Source organism: Ranitomeya imitator, chromosome 5, assembly GCF_032444005.1.
Source record: "Ranitomeya imitator isolate aRanImi1 chromosome 5, aRanImi1.pri, whole genome shotgun sequence".
NCBI lineage: Eukaryota > Metazoa > Chordata > Amphibia > Anura > Dendrobatidae > Ranitomeya > Ranitomeya imitator.
This window is the reverse complement of record NC_091286.1, coordinates 487,109,819-487,137,286: the sequence shown is the minus strand read 5'-3', so window position 1 is coordinate 487,137,286 and position 27,468 is coordinate 487,109,819. Positions and strand designations below refer to the sequence as shown.

The 27,468-nt window shown below is 39.8% G+C and overlaps 1 protein-coding gene and 1 long non-coding RNA gene across 3 annotated transcripts in view; one reads left to right on the top strand and one right to left on the bottom strand.

Annotated features, from left to right (window-relative positions):
* Positions 1–10,973: 10,973 nt before the first annotated feature.
* On the bottom strand, positions 10,974–15,915 carry SLITRK3 (SLIT and NTRK like family member 3). 2 transcript variants are annotated; one of them, XM_069727392.1, is made up of 3 exons: positions 15,666–15,915; positions 15,317–15,412; positions 10,975–14,046 (listed from the first exon to the last, which is right to left on the bottom strand). In XM_069727392.1, the coding sequence occupies exon 3, from the start codon at positions 14,022–14,024 to the stop codon at positions 11,373–11,375; it is 2,652 nt and encodes an 883-aa protein (XP_069583493.1). In that variant the 5' UTR covers positions 14,025–14,046; positions 15,317–15,412; positions 15,666–15,915; the 3' UTR covers positions 10,975–11,372. The 2 variants fall into 2 exon arrangements, with proteins under 2 accessions (XP_069583494.1, XP_069583493.1); XM_069727393.1 differs by lacking the exons at positions 15,317–15,412; positions 15,666–15,915 and adding an exon at positions 14,344–15,222 and having other exon boundaries at positions 10,974–14,046.
* A 2,559-nt stretch (positions 15,916–18,474) lies between these two features.
* Positions 18,475–27,468, top strand: part of LOC138680829 (uncharacterized) — an 84,263-nt gene continuing 75,269 nt past the window's right edge. The window contains exon 1 of the long non-coding RNA XR_011321792.1: positions 18,475–18,677. This is a non-coding gene — a long non-coding RNA (uncharacterized lncRNA). The remainder of the gene's footprint in view (positions 18,678–27,468) is intronic.

The following is a 27,468-nucleotide window of genomic DNA, read 5'->3' as shown; positions in this document are numbered from 1 at the left end:
CGGCGATACCAAATATGTGCATATTTGATTTTTTTTACTTGTTTTATTTTGCAGGGGGCGAAAGTTGGGTGATTTAAACTTTTATATTCTTTATTTTTTTCATATTTTTTAAAAATATATGATGTATTTATGAGTGACGACCGCTCAATCCGGAAATGACAGTCGCTGAGGTCTCCTGCAGACCCCGGGTTGTCATGCTAACCCATCGATGACCCGTGGTCATGTGACACGGTTGCCGATAGGCGGGATAAGTGACGCGCTTCCAGTGCCATCATATTCAAAGCCGCTGTCAGAGATTGACCACAGCATTTAACAGGCTAACAGCAGTGTATGGATTGCGATTCCACCCATGGCTGTTAGGGGCACATATCAGCTGTTCTAAACAGCTGACATGTGCCGGGAAAGATGTGGGCTCACATGCATGTGTTGATAGCATTCAGAGCATGAGCATTCTATGGTGAATTTGGTCTATATACTATCTGGAAGGGTGATTTAATGCTAGGAACTTCTATTTAATCACCGATCTTTGCTGTTTTCAACACTATATGCTGTAAGCTTCCTAGCCTGCTTCTAGTACACCTCCTTATTCCCTTTATTACCAGAGTTAATGGCATCCTCCTTGTGAGACATTCTGCTTTTTTACTGTTTTTTCCTTGTACTACTTGTTTTAAATTTAATTTATAAATGTATTTATTTTATTATAATGGATCTCTTCTTTTTTTCTGTGGATATTTGTGCACCAGGATTTTTTTCATTTAATTGTTGACATGAAGTGCCATTGAGTTATTATATGTGGTCACCGTTTTGTAATTCTTATTATGGTACGTTAAAGTAACTTGACAGATTCCTTTTAAGTGAAACATTATAACCACTTTAAAGTATCTTTTTTTTTTATAACATAGGAGCCTTTAAAGAGAACCTGTCATCAGGATTGTATAACCCAAACTAATGGCATGCGTATAGACTTGTATTTAACAATTTTTAGCTTTCTTGCATAAATCCATATTGTCATTTTAGAAAAAATCATAATTGAAATTGTATGCTAAAGAATGGAAAGTGCGGTGGATGGCTACTGTACTTACACCTGTACTGTCTGTATCCCTATTCCCCACCCACTGCTTCCTGTCTGACTGACAGGTCACTCATTCATTCCAGTATAGAATATCCATGCACCATTGATGAGCATGTTCTACTCGATAGCTTGTCCCACCAGGTCCAAGAACAGCAGCAAATCTAAAGATAGTCAAAACAACATAGAGATCATTAGAAAAATCCAATATTTATTCTAAAACATTTAAAATGTCACAACAGTGAGGGAACAAAAATAGAACCACAATTTGGCCAAGTGGCCTTCCTCAAGCCTAAAATAGTCACAATACACATACATATAAACAGCTTTATATCCCACTGGATTAATGAGTTCCTCCTCTTCCTCCTACTCAGTGCCCATTGCAGTAGCCATGGTAAGCATTTAGTCCATCAAATACTCTCAAATGTCATTTCCACTTGTTAGGGTCAGATGTGCATTGTTCCACACAATATAAGCATCAATAATATAGGCTTGGGCTGGGGTCACACTAGTGTACGGCATCCGATGTGAGAGCATTGGATGCAATATGCTAATGACCGTCGGCTCCTGCTCTGCTGCGAGTGGGTGCCGAGTTTCATGCTACTGTGCTCCGAGCCTCTCGCACAGAGAGAATCGGAGCACAGCTGCGGAGGAGGCAGAGAAAGTAATTTCTCCATCTCCTCTGCTGCCGGCGTCGGCGTATATTGCACCACACTCGGATGATATCTGAGTGATGTGTGTTGTGTCACTCGCACCCATAGACATATAGGAATGCGAGTGAGCCGAGACTTGGCCAAGTGTCAGTGACTATCGGTGGCATACTGCGATTGTTCTCGCTTGAGAAAATAATCTCAGATGTGATCTGCCCCATAAATTAAAACTGGTCAGAGTGCTATGCAATGTTTTCTTGCATAACACTCGTCCATATTCTACGCTAGTGTGACCCCGGCCTTATTCAAGTGCTTGGATCAAACTTACAGTATAATCCACCAGTGAGGAGGTAGATAGTAATGTGTATGAGAAAGGCTAGGTGAGTCTTTCATGGATTTGATGAAGTGTGGAGGTTTCCTGTATGTCATATATCTATGGATTATTTTTTTTATCTATACAGAAAAAATGTTTGTGTATCTAACATATTTCTCTGATTTTAACATTATTGTTTATTTGATACACTAGATGATCACTGCGGCTATAGGGATGGACCCTAAGGAAGAGGACGAGGTGGAACCCATTAATCCTGTGTTTGTGTGTCTGTTTATTGTGACTGTATTTTAGGCTTGAGAAAGGTCATTTGGCCGAACATTGCTCTATTTTTGTCTCATCACTGCTGTGATGTTTTACACATATGGAATAAATATTGGATTTTATAAGGATCTCTATGGTGCCTCAGATATCTTTGGATTTGACAGGTCACTCATATTTCACTCCTATCTGCACTTGCAGCTCATTAGCATACAATCTCAAATATTTGTTTCTCTAAGGCCTCTTTCACACGTCAGTGTCTCCGATACTTGTACTGACAGTTTTCTCACGTACCGGAGACACTGACACACGTAGACCCATTCAAATGAATGGGTCTATGCACATGTTTCCGCGTTTTCATGGACCGTGTGTCCATGTTGAAAACACGGAGACATGTCCGCTTTTCTCCGGCAGCATGGTCCACAAAGCGTCCCGCACACATGCACACGGAGAACAGTGTGCACTCTCCTCCATGTGCACATACCGCGGTAGGAGAGACAGCGCTACAGTAAGCGCTGTCCCCCCTGCATGTGGTGCTGAAGGCGGCATTCATCTCTTCTCCCCTGCAGGAGAGAAGAGATGAAAAATCAAGTTTTTTTCTGTTTAAAATAAAGTTTGGGGGTCACCTCCCGCCTCCCATCCCCCGTGCGCCCACCTGCTTGCCGAGAAATACTCACCCAGCTCCTGCGATGTCTGCTTTCAGTGCCGGCAGCGTGTCTTGTGTGAGCGGTCACGTGGTACCTCTCATTACAGTGATGAATATGCGCATGTTCATCACTGTAATGAGCGGTACCACGTGACCGCTCACACAGGACAGGCTGCCGGCGCTGATAGCAGATATAGCAGGAGCTGGGTGAGTATTTCTCGGCAAGCAGGCGGGCGCACGGGGGATGGGAGGCGGGAGGTGACCCGAAACTTTATTTTTAAGAAAAAAAACCTAGATATTTCATTCCTTCTCTTCAGCGAATGCTGCTGGGGAGAAGGAATGAATGCCGGATTCAGCAACAAAAGCAGGGGACAGCGCTTAACTGTAGCGCTGTCTCCAGCACGGTCCGTGTGGTCCTCAGTCGGCACACGGGCGGCACATGGCTGCTGCACATGTGCCACACTGATGTGCCACGTGAACACACGGACACACAAACACGGATAACTCCGGTACCGATTTCTCCAGTACCGGAATTATCTTGACGTGTGAAACCGGCCTAAAAAAGCAACATGGATATTCACAAGAAGGGTAAGGTTTATACAGCATTAAAGAACCTTTATATACAAGCTCTTAGTATGGGGTATAAAATCTTGATGACAGGTTCTCATTAAATTACAGGTATATAACAATATATAACATGCACAATTTATGAGGCATTCATGCTATTTCTGAATTATTGGAAATATTTATTTTTATCTATACAAAAGAAACAGTTCCATAATCCGTAAATATGAATATAAACACCTCTTAAAATGTGCATGTTATATAAAATATTTTTTGTTCATATGTTATTTTTGTAATAGTCCAATATTAACCTCATGCATGCCACGGAAACACCATTGTTGGTTACCATCTGGTTTCTCCTAGCTAGATAGGTTAGGGTCACTTGGAGGTTAATAAGACAATGTTTGCAGTACAAAGCTTAAAATAAATTTATTACAGTCATAGGAGACCTCAGAATATTACAGTTATATTTCCAGGTATTTAGAGAATTTTTAGCATCATTTATTTTGGGAAAATTCATTATAGCCAGCGAATTTGAATTTAAAATACTCCACGAAGAAATCATGAGTAATGGCTCTAACATTCATTGAGTCATTGGTGTGCAAGACTACCTGTATAAGGGCTCATACTCACCTGTGAGAAACTCGGATGAGTCTTGAACGTCAATACCCTGCACTGCACGTGGCACTCAGGAGCGGAGCGTGCGGCTGTATGTATTCCTATGCGACCGCATGCTCCGATCTGAGTGCAGGCAGCAGTGCCGGGTATTAACATGCGAGACGCAGCCGAATTTCTCGCAGGTGAGTTTGAGCCCTTAAATGGATTTCAGTTGCCAAATGTCAAAGGTACGAGTGGGGAGCCTCACTAAAAATATTTCATACCTACATACAGTGCTCAGCATAAATGAGTACTTCCCCTTTGAAAAGTAAGATTTTAATCAATAGTAAGGTGATTAATATAATGTTACAAAATCTTTAGTTTTGCTCAATTTAGTTGATGCAAAAATGAATGCACCCAATATTAAACAAAATTTTATATAATATTTGGTATGACTTCTATAAATTTTAAGGACAGCAGCAAGTCTTCTAGGCAGTGAATGAACAAATTGATGACTTAGTGCAACATCTATATTTTTCCATTCTTCAATTACTACATCTTTTCGAGCTTGGATGCTGGATGGAGGGTGTTGCTCAACCTGCCCATACTTGTTCATTTGGATTCAGATCAGGAGACATTTGGCCACTGAGTCACTTTCACCCTGTTATTCTTCAAATATGCAACCGACGTGTGTTTTGGATAATTGTCATGTTGGAAATGTGCAAATCTGCCAAGGGCTTGAAGTGATGGTAGCATCTTTTCTTTGAATATAGAGCAGTGCATCTGTGAATTCAATATAGCATTACCATCAATGAACTGTAGATCCCCGGCAACAAGAGCACTCATGCAGCACCACATAAAGACACTGCCACTGCCATGTACCACTGTAGGCATCACGCATTTTTCTAAGCTTCTTTTTCTAAATGCATGGTGTCTACAGTGAAATATAGTGGTGACAGTGTCCTTATATGTGGCTACATTAGTGCTGCTGGTATGGGGGAGCTAAATTTCATTAATGGTATCGTACTGCTCTATTTTGAAAGATATTCTCCTATCATTCCATGCCCCTGGTAGACATGCACTTTTCCAACATGACAATGATCCAAAACACACATCTGTTGCATTTCTGGAGATGAACATGGTGATAGTGATTAGGTGGCCAAGTATGTCTCCTGATGTGAACCCAATCGAACACCTTTGAGGAATTCTGAATACACAAGTTCATTACCACTCTCCATTCCACATCCAGACTCTAAAAGAGGTTATTGTCCTTGGGAAATGGAAAAATATGTTGAATATATATCACTAACCAATTGATTCCATGCCTAGAAGACTTGGAGATATCCTTAAAAGTCATGGAGGTCATACAAAATACTAGATGTGGTAGTTTTTGATGTGGGGTGTTTCATTTTTGCATTAATGGATTAGGGTAAAAGTGAAGATTTCATAAAGAAAATTATATTACTAACCTTACTTTCATGTTATGAGTTACAAAAATGCTCTATGAGACTCAGTCTTGCCAACATTTTGGAAATTGGTCTTGTGTTCTGTGAGATTTTGATGAAAATCATACTTTTCAAGCGTGGTGTAATCATTTATGTTGAGCACTGTGTATACATATCTAGAATCATACAAACAAAAATCTAGAACAGCTATTTGCATGAAAAATAAGTGCCACCAGAGTAACAAATGCATAGAACAAACCAATAATCGTCAGCTTTTATCCAACAATATGTCTTACTTTGTGTAGACCTCTTACTCCAATGTCAGATAGAGACATGCTGTTGCCCCATGCTGGTGGCATAACTATAGTGGGTGAAGGGCTTGCAGGGCATGGAGCCTTAGGAGGCCTAGAATGTCATTTTGCCCATCCACCAATACTATTATCACTGATAGATAAGGAGCCTGTTGGAGATTTTGCTTCAGAATGCGCCTCTGTTTCATTCATCGTTTTAGAAAAATTAATTTTGTTTAAGAAGTGATAAATATAAAATAGAAAGTATCCAAGCATACAGTTTCTAAAAAGAATATACTCAAATCTCTGAGTAAAAATATCCGGAAGTATGTAAAATTATATAGTGATCACGAGGGAAATATTTTTTTTTGTTCGACTTCCTTGTAATGATTCCTTTGAGGCTTGTCCCTCAAACAGTCTACTTACGAAGAACACCATGATTACATATAACAAAGACTTAGATTAAGAGCCAAACAAATAAATAAGTAGAAAAATAAATACAAGCAAGAAAAAAATCCATAAGAATAAAGATACAAAATGATAATAGACTAAGGTGAATCCATTGTCAATAATTAAAATGTTTATTTGTTCTCCTGGATATTCCATTAACCTTTTCTTGTATAAATATATTTTTACACTTTTATGCCAGTAACAAAACCTCTTTGCAGGATTTATTAAGACATGTATGACAAGTTCATTGAGAGGCATATGACCAAGGATGTATGATGAACAGTAACGTTGCTCAGTTCCGTGTCGGACACAGTGGGGAATAGTTAGAGCAATATTTATAGTTGTCAAGAAAATACCTATAGTACTTTCTCCAAAATGCAATTTACAAATGCAATGCTAATCCTCGCTCGGTATGGATATATAAATAATATAATACATTAACCAACCAGCTTGTAGCATTGACTTTTGAGAGACGAGCAGTGAAACAAAACTTGTAAGGCATTATGATATGAATGATAGAAGCATGCAGATAAGTCTGTCTCTTAACACAACTCCAGAACTGCATAGTGCATTGATATCCCACTAATATAAATGGGACAAGTGTAAACTTTTACCACCATTTATGAAAATGCAAGGAAAACATAATATGGGAATGTCCTGAATCTAAATCCCATGTGATATGGGATCAAATAATTCACATTTTAAAAGGAGAAATTCTACTTTTAGGGTTTTTTTTTTTAGACGTCATAGATACAAGTTATCTTAAAACAATGGGAGGTCCATTAATGGGTCTCCTATACTTGGGAAAACATCTAAACCCCTTGAAGTCTCCTACAAAATGGAAGCACCATGAATTTCAGTGATACCTAGCATGTGACACAGCATCACTTCTTCCAAAGAAAACCTATAATTCCATTTTGTAGGTATCTAGAGGGGTTAGGATGTTTCGTCAAGTTCTTCAAAGCTTCGGTTCTGAAGATGACGTCAGACAATAACCACAAGATGAATTCCCCAAGAACAGATTGTTAGTTACACAGGAGTAGTGATTTATGTAAATTTTCATCAATTACAATCGCAACAAATGCAAATGAGAAAACAACAGCAGCAAGTTATTGAGCGGATGGGGACATCAATTAATTTCTGTTTATTAATAGGTAGGAGTTGTTGATGAGAGAAAGCTAGTCTGTGAACGGTTCGTCAATATGGCCAACCAAATGTTGGAAAAGAAATCTCGGGAACTATGACAAAATTCAAATCAATGGTGGCGCCTTTTTAACAAGTGTATTGGGAAATCTTTGCTTTGACATATCAATCTACATGTCAGCGTTTGTGCAATACGATGCCAGGATTCAGTATTAATATTGTCATTTATCATGACTGGTGCTAGTCGTATCAGTGTAAAAAGATAAGGCTTGTGCATTCATTATTGATCAGTAGAAAATGTGAACTCTTCAGAGTTGAGATAAATAAGACAGTGATTCCTCTGTCCGCCGCTACTGCTCACAGTCAGAGCAAGCCCAAAACGTTGCACAGTAACTGTCTGCAACAGACCAAAAGAAAATCCGAGCACATCAACGGCCCTCCCCACCCCACCCCACACATCACACGCACGCACACGCCACTAACGCAGCATCAAATCTGTAGCACGAAAAACAAAATGTCTCCTACATAAGAACATAAAACAAAATTTAAGCCAAAAAGTATCTCCTTTAATATAAAATTTCCATTCTCAAAGAATAAATTCATTTCCACCGAATAAATAGAATTCCGCACCATCCAGGGCTGGAAAGAGTCCCTTTATCCAAGTAAAGACTTTCTCGATTTCTCTCTTTTTTTTTTGTAAAGGGGGGTTTGGAGAGGGAAAAAGGTGGTGTTTTCGGTTTTTTGTCGTTTTTATTTTTTCCATTTTTTTTCTTCGTTTTGTTGCATTTATTTTATTCTGTTTGCATTTTTTTTAACAAAATATATAAACATAACTTTATATTATACTTTATGGATTAGGACGGAGCACTCGGTTAGAAATGTTTACAGCACCGGTAACAGCGGGGATTGCACATGAGAGTGGAATAAAAAAAGAAATACAGTGACGTGATGCATGCTCGGGATTCATGGGTTTCTGCTGTTAGGAGGAGTGTTTGGCTTTGCATTTTGATCTTGATTTTCAAAAATGTGCACATGCTGCCTATTTATAGTAGTGTTCAATGCAGTCATAAGCGTTAGCCAGTGATTCTAACCGATGTAATGCCAAGCAGATGATTCCAGCCATTGGAAAAAATAATAACTTGTACGCTAAATAAAATTAACCCAAGTAAGGTACATATGCAATACAGAAGGAAATACTTTAAATGGGTATTGCCATCTCCAATATTCTACACTAAGACGTAGTAGGTGCAATAATGATGTTATTAATAAAAATCTCCAATTTGAAATGTAATATACCGTAGTTCTTCTGATTTGCTATGTCACCTACCCCATGTGCAGGGCATTAAAGTAGCTTAGGTATCCATGGTTACAACCACTAAGGGCTGTCACTGTAAGGGTGCTTGTAACCATGGATACCTAAGCTACTGCAATGCCCTGCACATGGGGTAAGCGACATGATGAATCAGGAGAACGATTCTACACTTCTAATTGCTAATATTAGTATTATTACACTCACTATATATTGTGATAGGACTTTGGAGATGGAAATACCGCTTTAATTAAAATGTATAACAAAACTGATGAGAAACCGCCAGGACCTCAGCTGCCAATAAACTAAACCTCAGCTTTACAGCCACTAAATGGCGGATCATTGCTGGACTACAACCCCCTCCGGGAGGTATAGTTTATAGTAGCAGTAGTAAATGTTAACCCTGAGTTCCAGACCTATGCCAGCCGCACCATACTGCCCCATAATGGCATGCTAGCGTACGGTAGTGGTCCACTGAGCAGATTATAGCTTTCAATATAGCGTGTGCAGGCAGTGATCAATCTCCGAATGGATATACTACCATATACCCTCAGCAGTGATGTCATTGACATTACAAGATGATGATGATCATTAAGATGATATTGATGATGATGATACTTTGTAAACTATCCAAAGCAAAATACAAAGAATATAAAAATGAAGCAAGTTGTAAGCCGTATATACACACAGATGCATACAGTACATAGACATTTGCATAAAAGCAGCCTAATAGATCATAACAATAACCTACAGTAACGGATTATGTAAATCATAGGGCGGATGACTATGCGGAAATAAATAACAAAAAGTGACAAGCTATGTTATTCTTTTTTTTTTTTTCACATTCTCCATTAATTTTCCCTATATTCATGTAAGGCATTAGTGACATCTGACGGTTTTACATTCAATGTACAGTAATGATTTCATTAGAGAATTAAACCAGACAGGAAACGGAGCGGAGGAGAATAGATCCAGGAATTGCTGCAATACAGAAATAATACAAAGCTCGAAAGCCAAGAACCAGGTGCCTGCTTCTCGGAACGGACAATAGTAAGACTAAAGCTCCCCCTGCCGTTCAAATATAGGAATGATTTTTTTTTTTTTTTTTCTCTCCGGCTAAGAGGCTTGAAAAATAAACCAGTTCGCAAATTTGATTTTCTTTGGGTCGATCTCAGGGCTTTATAACCCCCTTTTTTTTTTAATCTGTATTTAAATATATTCTCATAGATTACTTTCTGCTCTATATAATAGGTACATTTGCATGTGCTATATAAGGAACGTATACCTCGAAGAACGCAATCAAATATTTTCTACAGAATCGCTCCGAGTGCGCCGCAGGGATCCCCAGATAATTGACTATAGGGAGGATTTGCAGGGCAGTCATTTTTCAAAAGAGACATAAAAATTAAATGGTTCTACCCTGGTAAGTAATATTTTATTTCTAAATCTCTTAGAATTGAATCCAGTGTCATCCAGAGGATTGTTAATTATTTATCCTTTACTATTGAAGAATCAGCAAAAGACTGTAAAGTGCTATGGGTTCCCCGAATAACTATACGGTTCTTCTCATGTGTATACCTCTCTATCATGCCCTGACTGCAACGAAATAGTGATCAATGTTAGTAAGGTAGCATAAATGAGGCCGGGCATAGCTAAATTCTACCATAAAGCCTATTCTCTGTATATATTGGTATATGTATGTATTCTTTTAATTTCTTTTCTTTTTATTAGGAAAGCTATACCAGACGCATAATCACTATACATTGATTAAACATTATCTTTACAATTAATAGTCACTGAAATTACAGAATAAATATATGCACATTTTGTAAAATCTTTGTGTATGGGAGAGGCTATAGAGTAAGAGGGAGGGAGAGAAGACATTAAAAGTGCTTCCTACAAAGCCGTTAGTGATACGTACCCAGTAGCATTGCTAAATAACTTGCAGAGAGCTGCAGAAGAAAAAAAAAAAAATATCCCGGCATCATCATGAATTCACAAAGACGTCGATCCCTAGCTGTCTCCTGTACATGACTTTTTCTGCATTGCAAAAATGAAAGAAATCAAATATACATTAAACCGTGATGCTTTGCGGTGAATCCAGGTTTTTGGATGTCGAAGTCGTAGATAAAAGAAAATGAATGAGCATTTTGTGTGTTGAGAGAGGACATTCGAGCATTAACCCCTTTGCAGTTTTTTCTTTTTTTTTTTTTTTTTTCAGGCATGCAGCAAACTGCATCAATTTACAGGAACTGTGCCATGGGCATTTCTTTGTATCAGGAAGCCACAATGCCATCCTATCCCCCTCCCCCCCCCAAACCCTAACTGAAAAGGTTTTAAGTTACTGCCAAAAAAAAAAGGAAACGTGGAATTATTTATCAGGATCAGTACAAATATCCCCATACCTTACATGGCACAGTCAAGTTTCTTAGATTCCTATATAAAAAATAATGATTGATAACATTGCTGGCAAAAGTCTGCGAAGGCACTTCAATTAATTATGATTAGAGTATGGCCCTTCCTCCAAAACAATTTGGGGAGCATAACGGTATCATCTTGAATCATGCGTTTTTTTTTGTTTGTTTTTTTGGGGGGGGCGCTATGAAATTATGCAAGATTAGAATCTATAAGTGTTTTTTTCCAGGACTTCGAGGTAATCCGGCTTGGTTTGGAGTTTGGCCCTTAACTCGAGGTATTCACTTTGGGTTTGGTCTGAAAACCCCTTTCCAGCTGAAAAAAGTAGGGTTTCCTTTAATCTGGCATCCTGCTGTAAATCAGGGTATTGCATGCCAGGCGGGTGTACATGAAGCTCCTTTAATTTGGGTACTGTGCCATAAATGCAGTCCACAAACCCCACCGTGGGAGCTGGGCGTTCCCGGTCAATTATGCCAGGAAAGATGACCCCGTTTTCATGATAACTTGGTACTTCCCCGCTCTGATTGACAGTAACTATAGTATTAAGCTGAGAATTTGACACTGCCATGGTCCACTCTTTCTCTTTTTCTATTAAAGTCCTATAATTAGTATTATTTTCTTTTGTTTCTGAAAATTCGTCCCCCATCTCTTCCTCTCTGGGTTTGTAGATGGGATTATTACACATCTGGGTTACAGGATGTGGGATGTAGTCATAGACATGGCCAGGTGCCTTCTCTGGGGAGTTGTTAGGTCTATCCTCAAAAATTCTACATTGCATTTGAATGCCAGTCAAATCGACTTCTTGTCTTTTTCTGAAAGGCAGTTTCTTGCGCCTTCTAAGCACAAAAGCAAAAAGGCCTGCGGCCACAAAAACAGCAGAGAAGAAGAGTATTAGAAGACTGAGGATCAGAACAGACAGTGGAATGGGACCACTTGGTGTGCTATAATCAAGCACTGAATGGGTGGTTGGCACCATATTTCCAGGAAAAACAGAAGAAATGGTAGCATGTAGCATCTCTGGACACAACACTTCCATTTCAATGGACTTTAGATCCTTGTGTGTCAGATTTTCAGGGCTTGTACACAGCACCTCACCAACCACAATGACAGAGCTGATGGTGTCTATCCACTGTTTGAGAGGGACAATGTCACAGGTACAATCCCATGGGTTCTGCTTTAGATCAATTTGCACAATGGCATTAAGGTGCTCCAGGACTCCAGCCACAGGAAGGTAAAGAAAGTGGTTGTTTCGAAGATTAAGCCTTGCCAGTGAAGTGCCTGCAAACGCATCAGTTGGGAGTGTTCTCAGCAGATTGTCATTAAGGAATAGTAACTTCAGATTTGGCATTAGACTGAAAGCAGCAGGCTGGATCTCCCTTATCATATTATACTCGAAATATAAATAATTCAAACTCTGTAAACCCCTGAACATGCCAGGCGTCAGCCTTTCTATGTCATTCCCATTCAGATATAAGCTTTTCAAATTAGGAAGATTGATAAAGGCTCCTTCCTGGACATAAGATATACGGTTGTTTCCAAGATGCAATAAATCCAAAGAAGAAAAATTCCAAAAATCAGATCTGTAAATTTTCTGTATTAAGTTACCACTCAAGTAAAGCTTCTTGGCATTGAGAGGTCTAGGCAACAGTTCTGAAATGTTGTGGATTCCTTTCTCTTTACAGTTTACAGTTAACCCCAAATCATTGATATGCAAACTGCAAGAACATCCAGTTGGGCATATAATTGGTATTGGTGGTCTAGTCTGGTAGCCAGCTATTGGGGGTTGATTTGGGCCCGGATAAAGGCCTCTCGGTGTCGGTGGAGGTTTTGGAGCTCTGGGCTGCTTGGTCGTAGTGGGCTGCTTATTTGATGTCTTGTACTCCACAGAAGAAGCAGTGACATGAAAAGATGACAACATGGATGACGGCTTAGTAGGCCATGCATTTTCTTTGCTTGAAGGTAGCTGGGGGATACCCAGGCTTGCCTCAACCTCACTTTCTGATAACAGGGGGCAAAGTTTACCTCGTTTTATATCCCTCAGATCTTTGCCATGAAAGTGAAAGGGGCTTTCGCATGTAATGTCCCCAACCAGCACAGTGTAAGGAATACGTTCCAGCCAGCTTTTTAACTGCACAATCTCACAAGTACAGTTCCATGGATTCTCTGCTAGCTGGATTTCCATAATACTTCTGCCTATGTGATCCAACATACCTCTGTAAGAAAGGATCTTTAATCGGTTTCCACGCAAGTCCAAGTGTGTTAAAGACACCGACTTGAATAAGTTGGTTGGAAGCAAGGGAATATGGTTATCATTGAGAATTAATACCCTCAGCTTATTTAAATTTCTAAAGGCCCCGCTCTCAATCCTCTTAATTACGTTATAGTCTGCTTGTAAATACTCCAAGCTTTCCAGCCCCATAAAAGTGTCATTTCTAAAAATGTCAAGTTTGTTTTCGTGCAAGTAAAGCCTCTTCAGAACTTTCATACCATTAAAGGCTCCTGCCTGTATGTCCTGCAATGCATTGTTCCCGAGATTAATGGACACGGCATTGTTCAAATGCAAAAAACTGTTGGCGTACAATTTTCTCATCAAATTTCTCTGAAGGTACAGTTTAAAGGGTCGAGACCAGGATTCTGAAATCTGGCTAATATTTGTAAATCCTTTATTTTCACAATAAATGTGGAAAAGGCTCTCCTTCACTTCACAGTAGCAAGGATCAAAGCACGGTTCATCTATTTCCTCGGAATCCTCAATCAAGGGAATTGGTGTAGTCCATGCGAGAGCAATTGTGCTTAAAAGAATTAGCCACAACACACGTCCATTTAGACGAGTTTCTGCTGGAGATTGTTTCATTTTTTTTTATCTGAAACAACAGCTGAAAAACAAAGAAAATATAGATTTGACCTTATTGAGCTTTTTTAATACACATATATCGGCACTAAGCACAGTAACTGACAATTTCCAGCAGTTGTTTCTGCTGGATCATGAATGATCGACAATAGTTTTCATGACGCTGTATATTAATGTGTAAATATGCAATGCCGTCTAGTTCTATCCAATGTATTACATAATTGGACCATCCCTAAACACACATATCATAGTAAGCAATATGCCGTGCGTGTATACGCAAATAGATTATAATAATCAGGGGCACATAGGTATCAAACCCTACCTTATTCATGAGTCACAGGCGTCCATAATAATGACAGAAATAGCAGCACTATATCCCCCTCTACCTAAGTATCCAGATAAATATACTGAATACTCATTGCAATGGAGATGAGATTAGTGAATGCATTTAATCGCAAAGAGTTTATCCTGAATAAGGACAAAATTGTCACTGTTCATCTCTGCGAAATGTCAGAGTGGACATTTGATGTGATTGATTTGCTGATTCCAAGGAGACCAAGAAATTAATGCCAGGGCTACGGCATGCCTTAAATACCCATTAATGGATAAAAGAACGTACAGATAATTAATCTGCCCACACCACATGCCCACATGATCTTCCAATCTACGGGGAAGCTGACAGCAAAATGCAGCTAAGTCTGGGATGATCCATGATTTAAATGCTCTGCCTTCCCTGCTCTGGGACTGAGGTTTCAGTGCCACAGACCAACCCGTGAAGCGTTCTCTGTGCTGTTCCCAGGCAAAAATACCTATACATTCCCAGAGTACAAAAGTGAGGAAACAGACTTGGCAGGAACTCCATGATATCTAAGCAAATAAAGAAATCGCTGATCTTCTATCCAATCTACCCCTCCAATATATGACATATATTCCAGAAATATACACAACGCTGCATGAACTACTGGAAGATCTCTAGCAACATCCAATGCACCTGCATCCTACTGCATTTCCTGTGTGCAGACTGCAATCATCCCAATCCATAGATATTCCCAGCATCTGCCGTATACATGTAAACCATCTCCAGGTATACAGAGATAGATGCAGCAGGGTTCAGTAAATGGATTACTTGGAATAGCATAGGAGGGAGAGCGACCGAGGGTTATATTGCAGTATTGGCAGCAGCAGCAGCAGCAGTGCTCTCATCTGCAAATATATATCTAGAAATATATCCGCAAGATGTATCTCACCGGGGGTCAATGACAAATAAAAGAGATGGAATGGAATGATGGACTTACCAGTTTGCAGGTGAATTTTAGCAGATCCAGGCTGAGTTTAGGGATTGCTGGCTCTCCTTCTCTCTGTCTTTCTCTTCCTATCTGCTCCTACTGAGTCTGTGGCAAAAAAAAAGAAAAAAAAAATGAGCTGGGGACGTGCTGGGAATGTGCAATGTGCAGTGTGCTGTGAGCTGCTCTGTGTTTTCAATGGGTTGCTTCAACATGCAGATCTGCCTCTCAGTATGCTCAATGGAGCCAGCTAGGAATCTGCAGCCTCTCTGTCCAACATTGCCTGCTGAGGTCTTTCTCACTCGCCCTCTCTTTTCGTCTCCCCCCTCTCTATCCTTTTTTTTTTCTTTCGTTTCCTCACCCCTCTATCCTCCTCCTCCTCCAGTCGTAGGCAACAGATCATTGGAAATTTGACACAAATCCAACAATCTTCACACCACTGCTTCGATTGTCTTCCTCCTATTTATTCTCTTCCACCTCTTGCCATGGCTTTACCCATTTGTTGGCTTCTCTTTTTCGCCCCTATTGCCCCCCTTCTTCGCTGATGGCGGATAATTGGGCGAGTCGATCACAGTCAAGCATCTTCCACCTCTGTCTCCCCGTCTTCACCTGTCACTCCGATGCCTCCTCACTTTTACCCCTCTCTATTGTGAGTAGAAAGCTTCACCTCTAACAATCTCATTTCCCAGATTACTTACACCTCATTATCTTTCCCTGTCTATTTCTCCGATTGAAGCTATCTTTTTGTTTGCGTCTAGATCTATCTTTCTTTCCCTTAGCATCGTGGAAACAAGCTGGAAGAAGGAAATCGGATGAAAGCGCAGGGGGAGCACTTGGGTTTATGACGTGAGCGAGCATTGGGAAGCCCAGGCATTTTTTTGAGGGTGTGTGGGGTATCCCGGGTGATCATCGCTATTTCATAATACATGAGCACAGCTTTAACCATGATATAGAGAGGCGTCAGGATAAGAGAGAGTCGAATTGATCTGACAGCTTTGAGATTCCACCAAATCTGGCTTTTCCTCATCTTGCAGAATCAATTCTTCGTAAATATGCTCATGTATACAAGATGGGAGAAGGGCTTTGCCACATGTGAGATTCACAAAAATGGGTTTGATTCTCTTAGGGGGCAGTCAATAGAGGGTCGCTCATCACTAGTCATGATCTCAGCCTGTCATTTCTTACTAGAGCAATCTGATAAGTCACAAAATTTACTCTCCACTTCTAATTTTCTTCTCTCCCCCGCAATGATGAAAAATACACTAATTTTGGTGTTGGCAAACCGTCATCTTCTGTTCTTCTTCTTCCAAAAATGGCAGTGACATTTGTATTTCTCAGAGCAGTTCTGCATCACAATCCAAGCTACATGCTCATCGATTCTGGTCAGAACAGCCCCCTAAGCCTTAATATTTGTAAGATTTAAGCACTTGTCGTCTGGATTCTAAAGGAAAATTCCTTCAGTGATGAATGCCACTGTCCTACTGTCCTTCTGAACCTGGCACCAATTGTTCCATGCCATCCGACTGAATGACGAGAAGGAGACTGGTGTGAACTGTGTCTGTAAAGGTGAGGCAGGTATTTGGGTGGTGGGGGGGATGCGAATACCACAATGTACAGTGCACGTTACATTGCATAAATGATGATTTTAGAAAGTCTCATTGATTTATCACTGTTTATGGAAATATCATCATTGGTGCAAAAAAGAACTTCAAAGATGTAACCGGTATGCCTGTGTATGTCATTTAAGAGTGATATGCCTTCTGTTCTGGACAAGAAATTGCTGTGCATGCTAGACCTACTAATTACTGGATCATAAGAAAGCGTAAATATTAATGAAGCTGGAGTCATACATCATGTCAAGATCAATAGATTAAAATAGAAGATCCACTTATGCACTTGTGATTCACTGTAGAGGTTAACAGCATGTGCATAGCGAGTATGGGGTATATGTGTGTATGGGGATGCTTGTATGTGTATGGATGTGCGTAGGAGGGGCTTTAATAGTTGTCTCTAAGCAATTATGTACCATAGTCATGTTAGATGGTATTATAGCAGGACATAAGCCGTTCAGTGCAGATTCTAGGGTATCTATCTATCATTTATCTATCTATCTATCCCATATCTATCTATCGATCTATCCCATATCTATATTTCTAACTATCTATCTATCTATCCATTTATCTATCTAATATCTATCTATTTATCTATCTAATATCTATCTATCTATCTATCTACATATCTATATTTCTATCTATCTATCGATCTACATATCTATCTATCTATCTATCTACATATCTATCTATCTATCTATCTATCTATCTATCTATCTATCTATCTATCTATCTATTATCTATCAATCATCTATCTATCTATCTATCTATCTATCTACATATCTATCTATCTATCTACATATCTATCTATCTATCTATCTATCTATCTATTATCTATCAATCATCTATCTATCTATCTATCTACATATCTATCTATCTATCTATCTATCTATCTATCTATCTATCTATCTATCTATCTATTATCTATCAATCATCTATCTATCTATCTATCTATCTACATATCTATCTATCTATCTACATATCTATCTATCTATCTATCTATCTATCTATCTATCTATCTATCTATCTATTATCTATCAATCATCTATCTATCTATCTATCTACATATCTATCTATCTATCTATCTATCTATCTATCTATCTATCTATCTATCTATCTATTATCTATCAATCATCTATCTATCTATCTATCTATCTATCTATCTACATATCTATATTTATATCTATCTATCTATCTACATATCTATCTATCTATCTATCTATCTATCTATCTATCTATCTATCTACATATCTATCTATCTATCTATTATCTATCAATCATCTATCTATCTACATATCTATCTATCTATCTATCTATCTATCTACATATCTATCTATCAATCATCTATCTATCTATCTATCTATCTATTGATCTATCCCATATCTATATTTCTAACTATCTATCTATCTATCTATCTATCTATCTATCTATCTATCTATCTATCTATCCTATATCTATCTATCTATCTATCTATCCTATATCTATCTATCTATCTATCCTATATCTATCTATCTATCTATCTATCTATCTATCTATCTATCTATCTATCTATCGATCTATGACTGTGCCTACACTGTGACCTGGATACTCTGGAGGATGAGACCCAGTTCCTGTTACGCTGCACCAAATACTCAGCAGTGAGGGACACTCACTTCTGGAGACTCTCCGATCTCTTTCCAGATTTCAGCTCCTTGAAGGAGGAAGAGAAAACATATATCCTGGTGGGGGAAGAAGAGAGCGCAGTGGAGATAGCAGCGCAGTATGTGAGTGCGTGCCATAGGCTGTGAGAAAGACAACCATGATATGCCATGGACTTCCTTAGCCCACACTCTGCACCCCATCCATCGTCCCCACAGTCCCCACCCATTATCCTCACAGTCCCTACTCCCTCTTCCCTACTGTACATGCGCTTTAGCAAAACTAATGGTTATTTGGTCCTGCCAATAATGCTTCTTTAAATTGAATATCTATCTATTTGTCTAGAAAAAAAAAAGCACGGCAGCACTATGTATACGTTTAGGCCAAGTGAAAACACAGAAAAACATTAAAAACATAATCTTGATTTTACTACTAAAAAAAAAATAGTTTCAATTTTTTTTTAAAACTTATGGAAATGAATGGAAATGACGGTTCTTAGCGCATAAATTGGCCAATTCATGTATGCCCATCAACCACGGCAAGGTGACCTCCCTCTGATCGGTCCTGCTCTGCTGTACATGCCTTCTCTTGGACTATCAACCCACAATTTTGGACACTCATGTCTGCTCCTGGGTTTAGCCTACACTTTATGGGCAAGTAGAGCTGATTATGGCCACCTGCAGGTCAATGGGAGTTTAAAAAAAAAAAAAAATGTTTTGAGTAGTAAAATCTAGATTATGTTTTTAATGTTTTTCTGTGTTTTCACACGGCCTAAACTTATACCTAGTGCTGCTGTGCTTTCTTTTTTCTATATAATGCAGTCTGGCAGCTTGCACATGTTCACACTTAGGAGGTGCTGGTCAGTTTTTTTTTGTATATTTAACTATTGGATGTTGGCTGCATCCAGCCTGATTCTGCAATCCTCCCGTTGACCGCCAGGTGGCCGTAATAGATAGATAATATCTATCTATAATAGATAATATCTATCTATCCCATTTCTGTCTGTCTATCTGTCTATCTATCATCTATCTATCTATCTATCTATCTATCTGTCTATCCCGTGTCTATCTATGTACAGTATGTATCTATCTATGTATTTATCTATCCCGTGTCTGTCTGTCTATCTATCTATCTATCTATCTATCTATCTATCTATCTATCTATCTATCTATCTATCTGTCTAATGTCTATATATTTGTCTATCCCATATCTATCTATCTGTCTATCCCGTGTCTATCTATCTATCTATCTATCTATATTCGATATATGAATAAGAGGGTGCTCGACTGTACAGTAGAGGTGCCAGGAGAAAAAATCAACTATTATCTTAAAATAGAAACTCCGGCACACAATAAAAATGCGTATATTTAATTATTCATCAATTTTATTCCAAAGGAAAAAAGGTTGGTGGGTTCCACATGCAAAAGAAACTTTAAACAGCTTATATGTAGTCTCAACGTTTCGGCATATAATTGTAAAGCCTTTTTCACATTGAGCGGTCACAGACTCCTCCCGGACCTCCACACCGGACTCATAAGCGGCGTCTTTCTGCTAAGTGGGAGTTCCACCCTTGCTTTATATACTTATAAACAGCGATCTCTTGAAAAAGGCTTTACAATTATATGCCGAAACGTTGAGACTACATATAAGCTGTTTAAAGTTTCTTTTGCATGTGGAACCCACCAACCTCTTTTCCTTTGGAATAAAATTGATGAATAATTAAATATACGCATTTTTATTGTGTGCCGGAGTTTCTATCTATATATATAATTGTCTAAGGGTTTTTCCGTCTGTCTGTCTGTCTGTCTGTCTTTCTGTCTGTCCTGGAAATCCCACGTCTCTGATTGGTCGAGGCCGCCAGGCCTCGACCAATCAGAGACCGGCACATCATCGACGTAGAAATCCCGCGTCTCTGATTGGTCGAGGCCACCAGGCTTCGACCAATCAGCAATGGGCACAGCGACGATGATGTCATAAAGGACGTAGACATCCCGCGTCTCTGATTGGTCGAGGCCGCCAGGCCTCGACCAATCAGCAACGGGCACAGCGACGATGATGTCATAAAGGACGTAGACATCTCATGTTTCTGATTCAGCGACGGGCACAGTATCGACGTAGATGTTATAATGGTTGCCATGGCGACGATGATGTCATAAAGGTTGCCTCGACCAATCAGCGACGGGCACAGTCTGCCGCGAATTCTGGAATCATCATTGTCCATATACTACGGGGACATGCATATTCTAGAATACCCGATGCGTTAGAATCGGGCCACAATCTAGTTTTAAGATAATTATCTATCTATCTATCTATCTATCTATCTATCTATCTATCTATCTATCTATCTATCTATCTATCTATCTATCATCTATCTATCTATCCCACATCTATCTATGTATCTATCATCTATCTATCTATCATCTATCTATCTATCTATCCCGTGTCTATCTATGTATCTATCATCTATCTATGTATCTATCATCTATCTATGTATCTATCATCTATCTATGTATCTATCTATCTATCTATCTATCTATCTATTAAGATAGATAGATAGATAGATGATAGATACATAGATAGATGATAGATACATAGATAGATATGGGATAGATAGATAGATAGATAGATGATAGATAGATGATAGATACATAGATAGATAGATAGATAGATAGATAGATAGATAGATAGATAGATAGATAGATAGATAGATAGATAATTATCTTAAAACTAGATTGTGGCCCGATTCTAACGCATCGGGTATTCTAGAATATGCATGTCCCCGTAGTATATGGACAATGATGATTCCAGAATTCGCGGCAGACTGTGCCCGTCGCTGATTGGTCGAGGCAACCTTTATGACATCATCGTCGCCATGGCAACCATTATGACATCTACGTCGATACTGTGCCCGTCGCTGAATCAGAAACATGAGATGTCTACGTCCTTTATGACATCATCGTCGCTGTGCCCGTTGCTGATTGGTCGAGGCCTGGCGGCCTCGACCAATCAGAGACGCGGGATTTCTACGTCGATGCTGTGCCGGTCTGTGTGGCTGTGGCGGCCTCGACCAATCAGAGACGTGGGATTTCCAGGACAGACAGAAAGACAGACAGACAGACAGACAGACAGACAGACGGAAAAACCCTTAGACAATTATATATATAGATAGAAACTATCTTAAAATTTTAAGATAATTATCTATCTATCTATCTATCTATCTATCTATCATCTATCTATCTATCCCACATCTATCTATGTATCTATCATCTATCTATCTATCATCTATCTATCTATCCCGTGTCTATCTATGTATTTATCATCTATCTATGTATCTATCATCTACCTATCTATCTATCTATCTATCTATCTATCTATCTATCTATCTATCTATCTATCTATCCCATGTCTATATATTTATCTATCCCATGTCTATCTATCTATTATCTATCTATCTATCTATCAATCTATCTATCCCATATCTATCTATCTATCTATCTATCTATCTATCTATCTATCTATCTATCTATCTATCTATCTATCAATCCCATGTCTATATATTTATCTATCCCATGTCTATCTATCTGTCTATCCCGTGTCTATCTATCTATCTATCTATCTATCAATCTATCTATCCCATATCTATCTATCTATCTATCTATCTATCTATCTATCTATCTATCTATCTATCTATTATCTATCTATCCCGTGTCTATCTATGTATGTATCTATCTATCTATCTATCTATCTATCTATCTATCTATCTATCTATCTATCTATCAATCCCATGTCTATATATTTATCTATCCCATGTCTATCTATCTGTCTATCCCGTGTCTGTCTATCTATCTATCTATCTATCTATCTATCTATCTATCTATCTATCTATCTATCTATCTATCTATCTATCCCATATCTATCTATCATCTATCTATCTATCTATCTATCTATCTATCTATCTATCTATCTATCTATCTATCCCATGTCTATAATAATAATAATAATAATAATAATAATAATAATAATCTTTATTTTTATATAGCGCTAACATGTCTATCTATCTATCTATCTGTCTATCCCGTGTCTATCTATGTACAGTATGTATCTATCTATGTATCCATCTATCCCGTGTCTGTCTGTCTATCTATCTATCTATCTATCTATCTATCTATCTATCTATCTATTATCTATCTATCCCGTGTCTATCTATGTATGTATCTATCTATCTATCTATCTATCTATCTATCTATCTATCTATCTATCTATCTATCTGTCTGTCTATCCCGTGTCTATCTATCTATCTATCTATCTATCTATCTATCTATTTGTCTGTCTGTCTGTCTGGCTATCATTTATATACACGTACAGAGGTAGCAGAGCTGTGTTAGTCCCTGTAGGCACAGTTGCTGGAGCAGCATATGTAATAAATGGTTTTGCAGCGTTTACTACCAGTGTTGCAGTGAATCTTTTTGTGCTATGTTAACTGAAATGAGCAGAGAATGGATGTTTGAATGACATCTTCTCTGTATCTGTTATGAGGTTCCCATTCTTTCTTTGCTATCACAACAACCAACATTATGAATATATCTCGCTATTAAATAAATGTAACACAACCATTAGCTATCCCTTTTTCTGACATTGTATTGCCACGCTGCTCCTATAGCAAGTGATGTACGGCATGTAGCCTCTAGGTTGTTACTATTGGCATTCCATCGGACGCACTGGTTTTAGGCATAGCGCTACCATCCTCACAGGTACACGCTGAAGGACAATATGACTGAGCATGTCCGCGTGTCCGGGGCTGCAGTGTTATTATACCAGGTTCCCAGTAGTGGCTTCCACTGGGCTTCTACTCACAGTCGGCGCTGATTTGTGCTTCATTTTGATAGGCTGCCAATGTTGAAGAGCTCTATGCAGAGACGAGCAGTACAATGGGATTTGTTCATGATCCAATTTTCTACAGGCTCCTTGCATCGCATACAGCCATATGGCGGGGGCCCCATGTAAGGACAGCCACGTATCTGTTCTGCCTCAGCACCATGCAGTCCGCAAAGTGACCTCGATGTGATTATATGATAGAGCCCGTCCATTCAGGTCGTGCAGAGAAATCGCAATGCCAAAAATGACCATCATCATCAAGCGACAAGTCTGCACTGCTTGGTGCAGGAAAGGAAAGGGTGGTGAAGTGGAGGGCATCTTTGAAAAAGAAAGGGAATGAGAATGGCAACCCAATGAAAGGGATTTTTTGTATCACATTCTTAAGAAAGCTCTTTCAGGGACGTCTTGAGAACAAGTGTTGGAATTGTAACTGTGACATGAGTCCAAAATCTCAATATTATTGTCAGGTGTCACTAATTGTACACAATAAACTAGGCACTCAACTTAAGGATGAATTTTTTGACTTTTAATGTAGTCAAGGCAAAACGTTTCTGCCGCATCTGGTCTTTATCAATTACAAACTATACAGGAGTGTCAGGGATTCGTGGATTTTAGTGAGGCACGTCTCGGTATGGTCACTTTCACAAGAGTATTATGGGGCGTTCTATTAGGCACCGCAGCATTGCGATGTACTTAAATATTCTAAAGGTGAGGGAGATAACCACAGCCAAAATTAAACATTCCAAAAAAGACAACTATTGCAGCCTGCACTGTCTATCCTCCACATATATCACATTACGTTAGGCTATCCTTTCATCTATGCTCACAATTCAAACATGTACGTTGATTTTCACCACTTGCGGCACATTACTTCAAAGCTTCTTTGTGTCTGCTGACTGAAAACATGATTGTGCCAGAACACTGTAGTGAAATCTATATTTTATGTTATCACCGTACTTAAAGCATTACCTAGAGCAGCATTACGAAATACAACCGGTCGGGCTAGATCAGGAGGCTTTAATGCAGATAAAACAAGTTGGACATAGTGGGCATAGTGTATGAATATCAGACCATGCCCAGAGAAGCATCTCATAATGAAGGCTTATTTTCAGGTGGAAACATTGTTTTTAAAAAAATATTCTAAGTATTGGTACTGTCTATAATTCTGGACTCAGAAATTCAAAACCAAACCTCTTAATATGTTGTGTAACCTTAATCTGGATGTTGCTGCTTTGATAAATGAGGACCAAAATTATGCAGAGAGGTGAACAAAGCCTCATTATCTACTTATACAAATACAGGTCCTTCTCAAAAAATTAGCATATAGTGTTAAATTTCATTATTTACCATAATGTAATGATTACAATTAAACTTTCATATATTATAGATTCATTATCCACCAACTGAAATTTGTCAGGTCTTTTATTGTTTTAATACTGATGATTTTGGCATACAACTCCTGATAACCCAAAAAACCTGTCTCAATAAATTAGCATATCAAGAAAAGGTTCTCTAAACGACCTATTACCCTAATCTTCTGAATCAACTAATTAACTCTAAACACATGCAAAAGATACCTGAGGCTTTTATAAACTCCCTGCCTTGTTCATTACTCAAAACCCCCATCATGGGTAAGACTAGCGACCTGACAGATGTCAAGAAGGCCATCATTGACACCCTCAAGCAAGAGGGTAAGACCCAGAAAGAAATTTCTCAACAAATAGGCTGTTCCCAGAGTGCTGTATCAAGGCACCTCAATGGTAAGTCTGTTGGAAGGAAACAATGTGGCAGAAAACGCTGTACAACGAGAAGAGGAGACCGGACCCTGAGGAAGATTATGGAGAAGGACCGATTCCAGACCTTGGGGAACCTGAGGAAGCAGTGGACTGAGTCTGGTGTGGAAACATCCAGAGCCACCGTGCACAGGCGTGTGCAGGAAATGGGCTACAGGTGCCGCATTCCCCAGGTAAAGCCACTTTTGAGCTACAGAGAAGCAGCACTGGACTGTTGCTAAGTGGTCCCAAGTACTTTTTTCTGATGAAAGCAAATTTTGCATGTCATTCAGAAATCAAGGTGCCAGAGTCTGGAGGAAGACTGGGGAGAAGGAAATGCCAAAATGCCTGAAGTCCAGTGTCAAGTACCCACAGTCAGTGATGGTGTGGGGTGCCATGTCAGCTGCTGGTGTTGGTCCACTGTGTTTCATCAAGGGCAGGGTCAATGCAGCTAGCTATCAGAAGATTTTGGAGCACTTCATGCTTCCATCAGCTGAAATGCTTTATGGAGATGAAGATTTCATTTTTCAGCACGACCTGGCACCTGCTCACAGTGCCAAAACCACTGGTAAATGGTTTACTGACCATGGTATTACTGTGCTCAATTGGCCTGCCAACTCTCCTGACCTGAACCCCATAGAGAATCTGTGGGATATTGTGAAGAGAAAGTAGAGAGACGCAAGACCCAACACTCTGGATGAGCTTAAGGCCGCTATTGAAGCATCCTGGGCCTCCATAACATCTCAGCAGTGTCACAGGCTGATTGCCTCCATGCCACGCCGCATTGAAGCAGTCATTTCTGCCAAAGGATTCCCGACCAAGTATTGAGTGCATAACTGAACATTATTATTTGTTGGTTTTTTTGTTTGTTATTAAAAAACACTTTTATTTGATTGGATGGGTGAAATATGCTAATTTATTGAGACAGGTTTTTTGGGTTATCAGGAGTTGTATGCCAAAATCATCAGTATTAAAACAATAAAAGACCTGACAAATTTCAGTTGGTGGATAATGAATCTATAATATATGAAAGTTTAATTGTAATCATCACATTATGGTAAATAATGAAATTTAACACTATATGCTAATTTTTTGAGAAGGACCTGTATGTACCTTGAAGACCAATGTTTTGTGGAGAATAATTTAGGAGCCAGGGATCTACTATATAATTGTATAAGGCTAGGGTCACATTGCGTTAGTGCAATCCGTTTAGCGCTAGCGCTAGAAGATTGCGCTAACGCAATGTTTTTACCGGGGCCGCGTTCCGGGGTCCCGGTGACGTCCCCGCTCTCGCAGATCCCCGATCTGCGATAGCGGGGAACGGACCGCGGGCGCGCCTCGGACGCTGCAAGCAGCGTCCGCGGCGCGCCTCAAAACACCGGCGCGTCGCTAGCGCGTGCCAAACATGGCACGCGCTAGTGCTGCGCGTTCCCATTGCCGTGAATGGGCGCGCTAATGGACGCGTTGCACGGCGTTAATTTCGCCGTGCAACGCTGTCCGTTAGCGCGTTCCCATTAACGCAATTGGAACCTAGCCTAAGGGTCATGTCCGTCTGTCTGTCTGTCCAGGATATCCATTGGTCGCGGCATCTGTCTGTGATGGAAATCCAAGTCACTGATTGGTCTCGACAGCTGCCTGTTATGGCTGCCGTGACCAATCAGCGATGGCCACAGTGTGATTAGTCCGCTCCATACTCCCCGCAGTCAGTGCCCGGCACCGGCTCCATACTCCTCGCAGTCAGCACCCGCTCCATACTCCCCGCAGTCAGTGCCCAGCGCCCGCTCCATACTCCCCGCAGTCAGTGCCCGGCGCCCGCTCCATACTCCCCGCAGTCAGTGCCCGCTCCATACTCCCCACAGTCAGCGCCTGCTCCATACTCCCCTCCAGTCACCGCTCACACAGGGTTAATGCCAGCGGTAACAGACCGCGTCATGCCGTGGGTAACTCACTCCGTTACCGCCACTATTAACCCTGTGTGACCAAGTTTTTACTATTGATGCTGCCTCTGCAGCATCAATAGTAAAAAGATCTAATGTTAAAAATAATAAAAAAACAAAAAACCTGCTATTCTCACCTTCGGTAGTCCGACGATGCGCTCGCGCCTGCCGCCAGCTTCCGTTCCCAGAGATGCATTGCAAAATTACCCAGAAGACTTAGCGGTCTCGCGAGACCGCTAAGTGATCTGGGTAATTTTGCAATGCATCCTGGGAACGCAAGATGGCGGCAACTGCGCGCATCGCCAGAGGTTCGCTGGATCTACGCTGGATCC

Excerpts from the sequence above, each read along its gene's own strand:
- SLITRK3 (XM_069727392.1), bottom strand. The coding sequence starts at position 14,024 with ATGAAACAATCTCCAGCAGAAACTCGTCTAAATGGACGTGTGTTGTGG.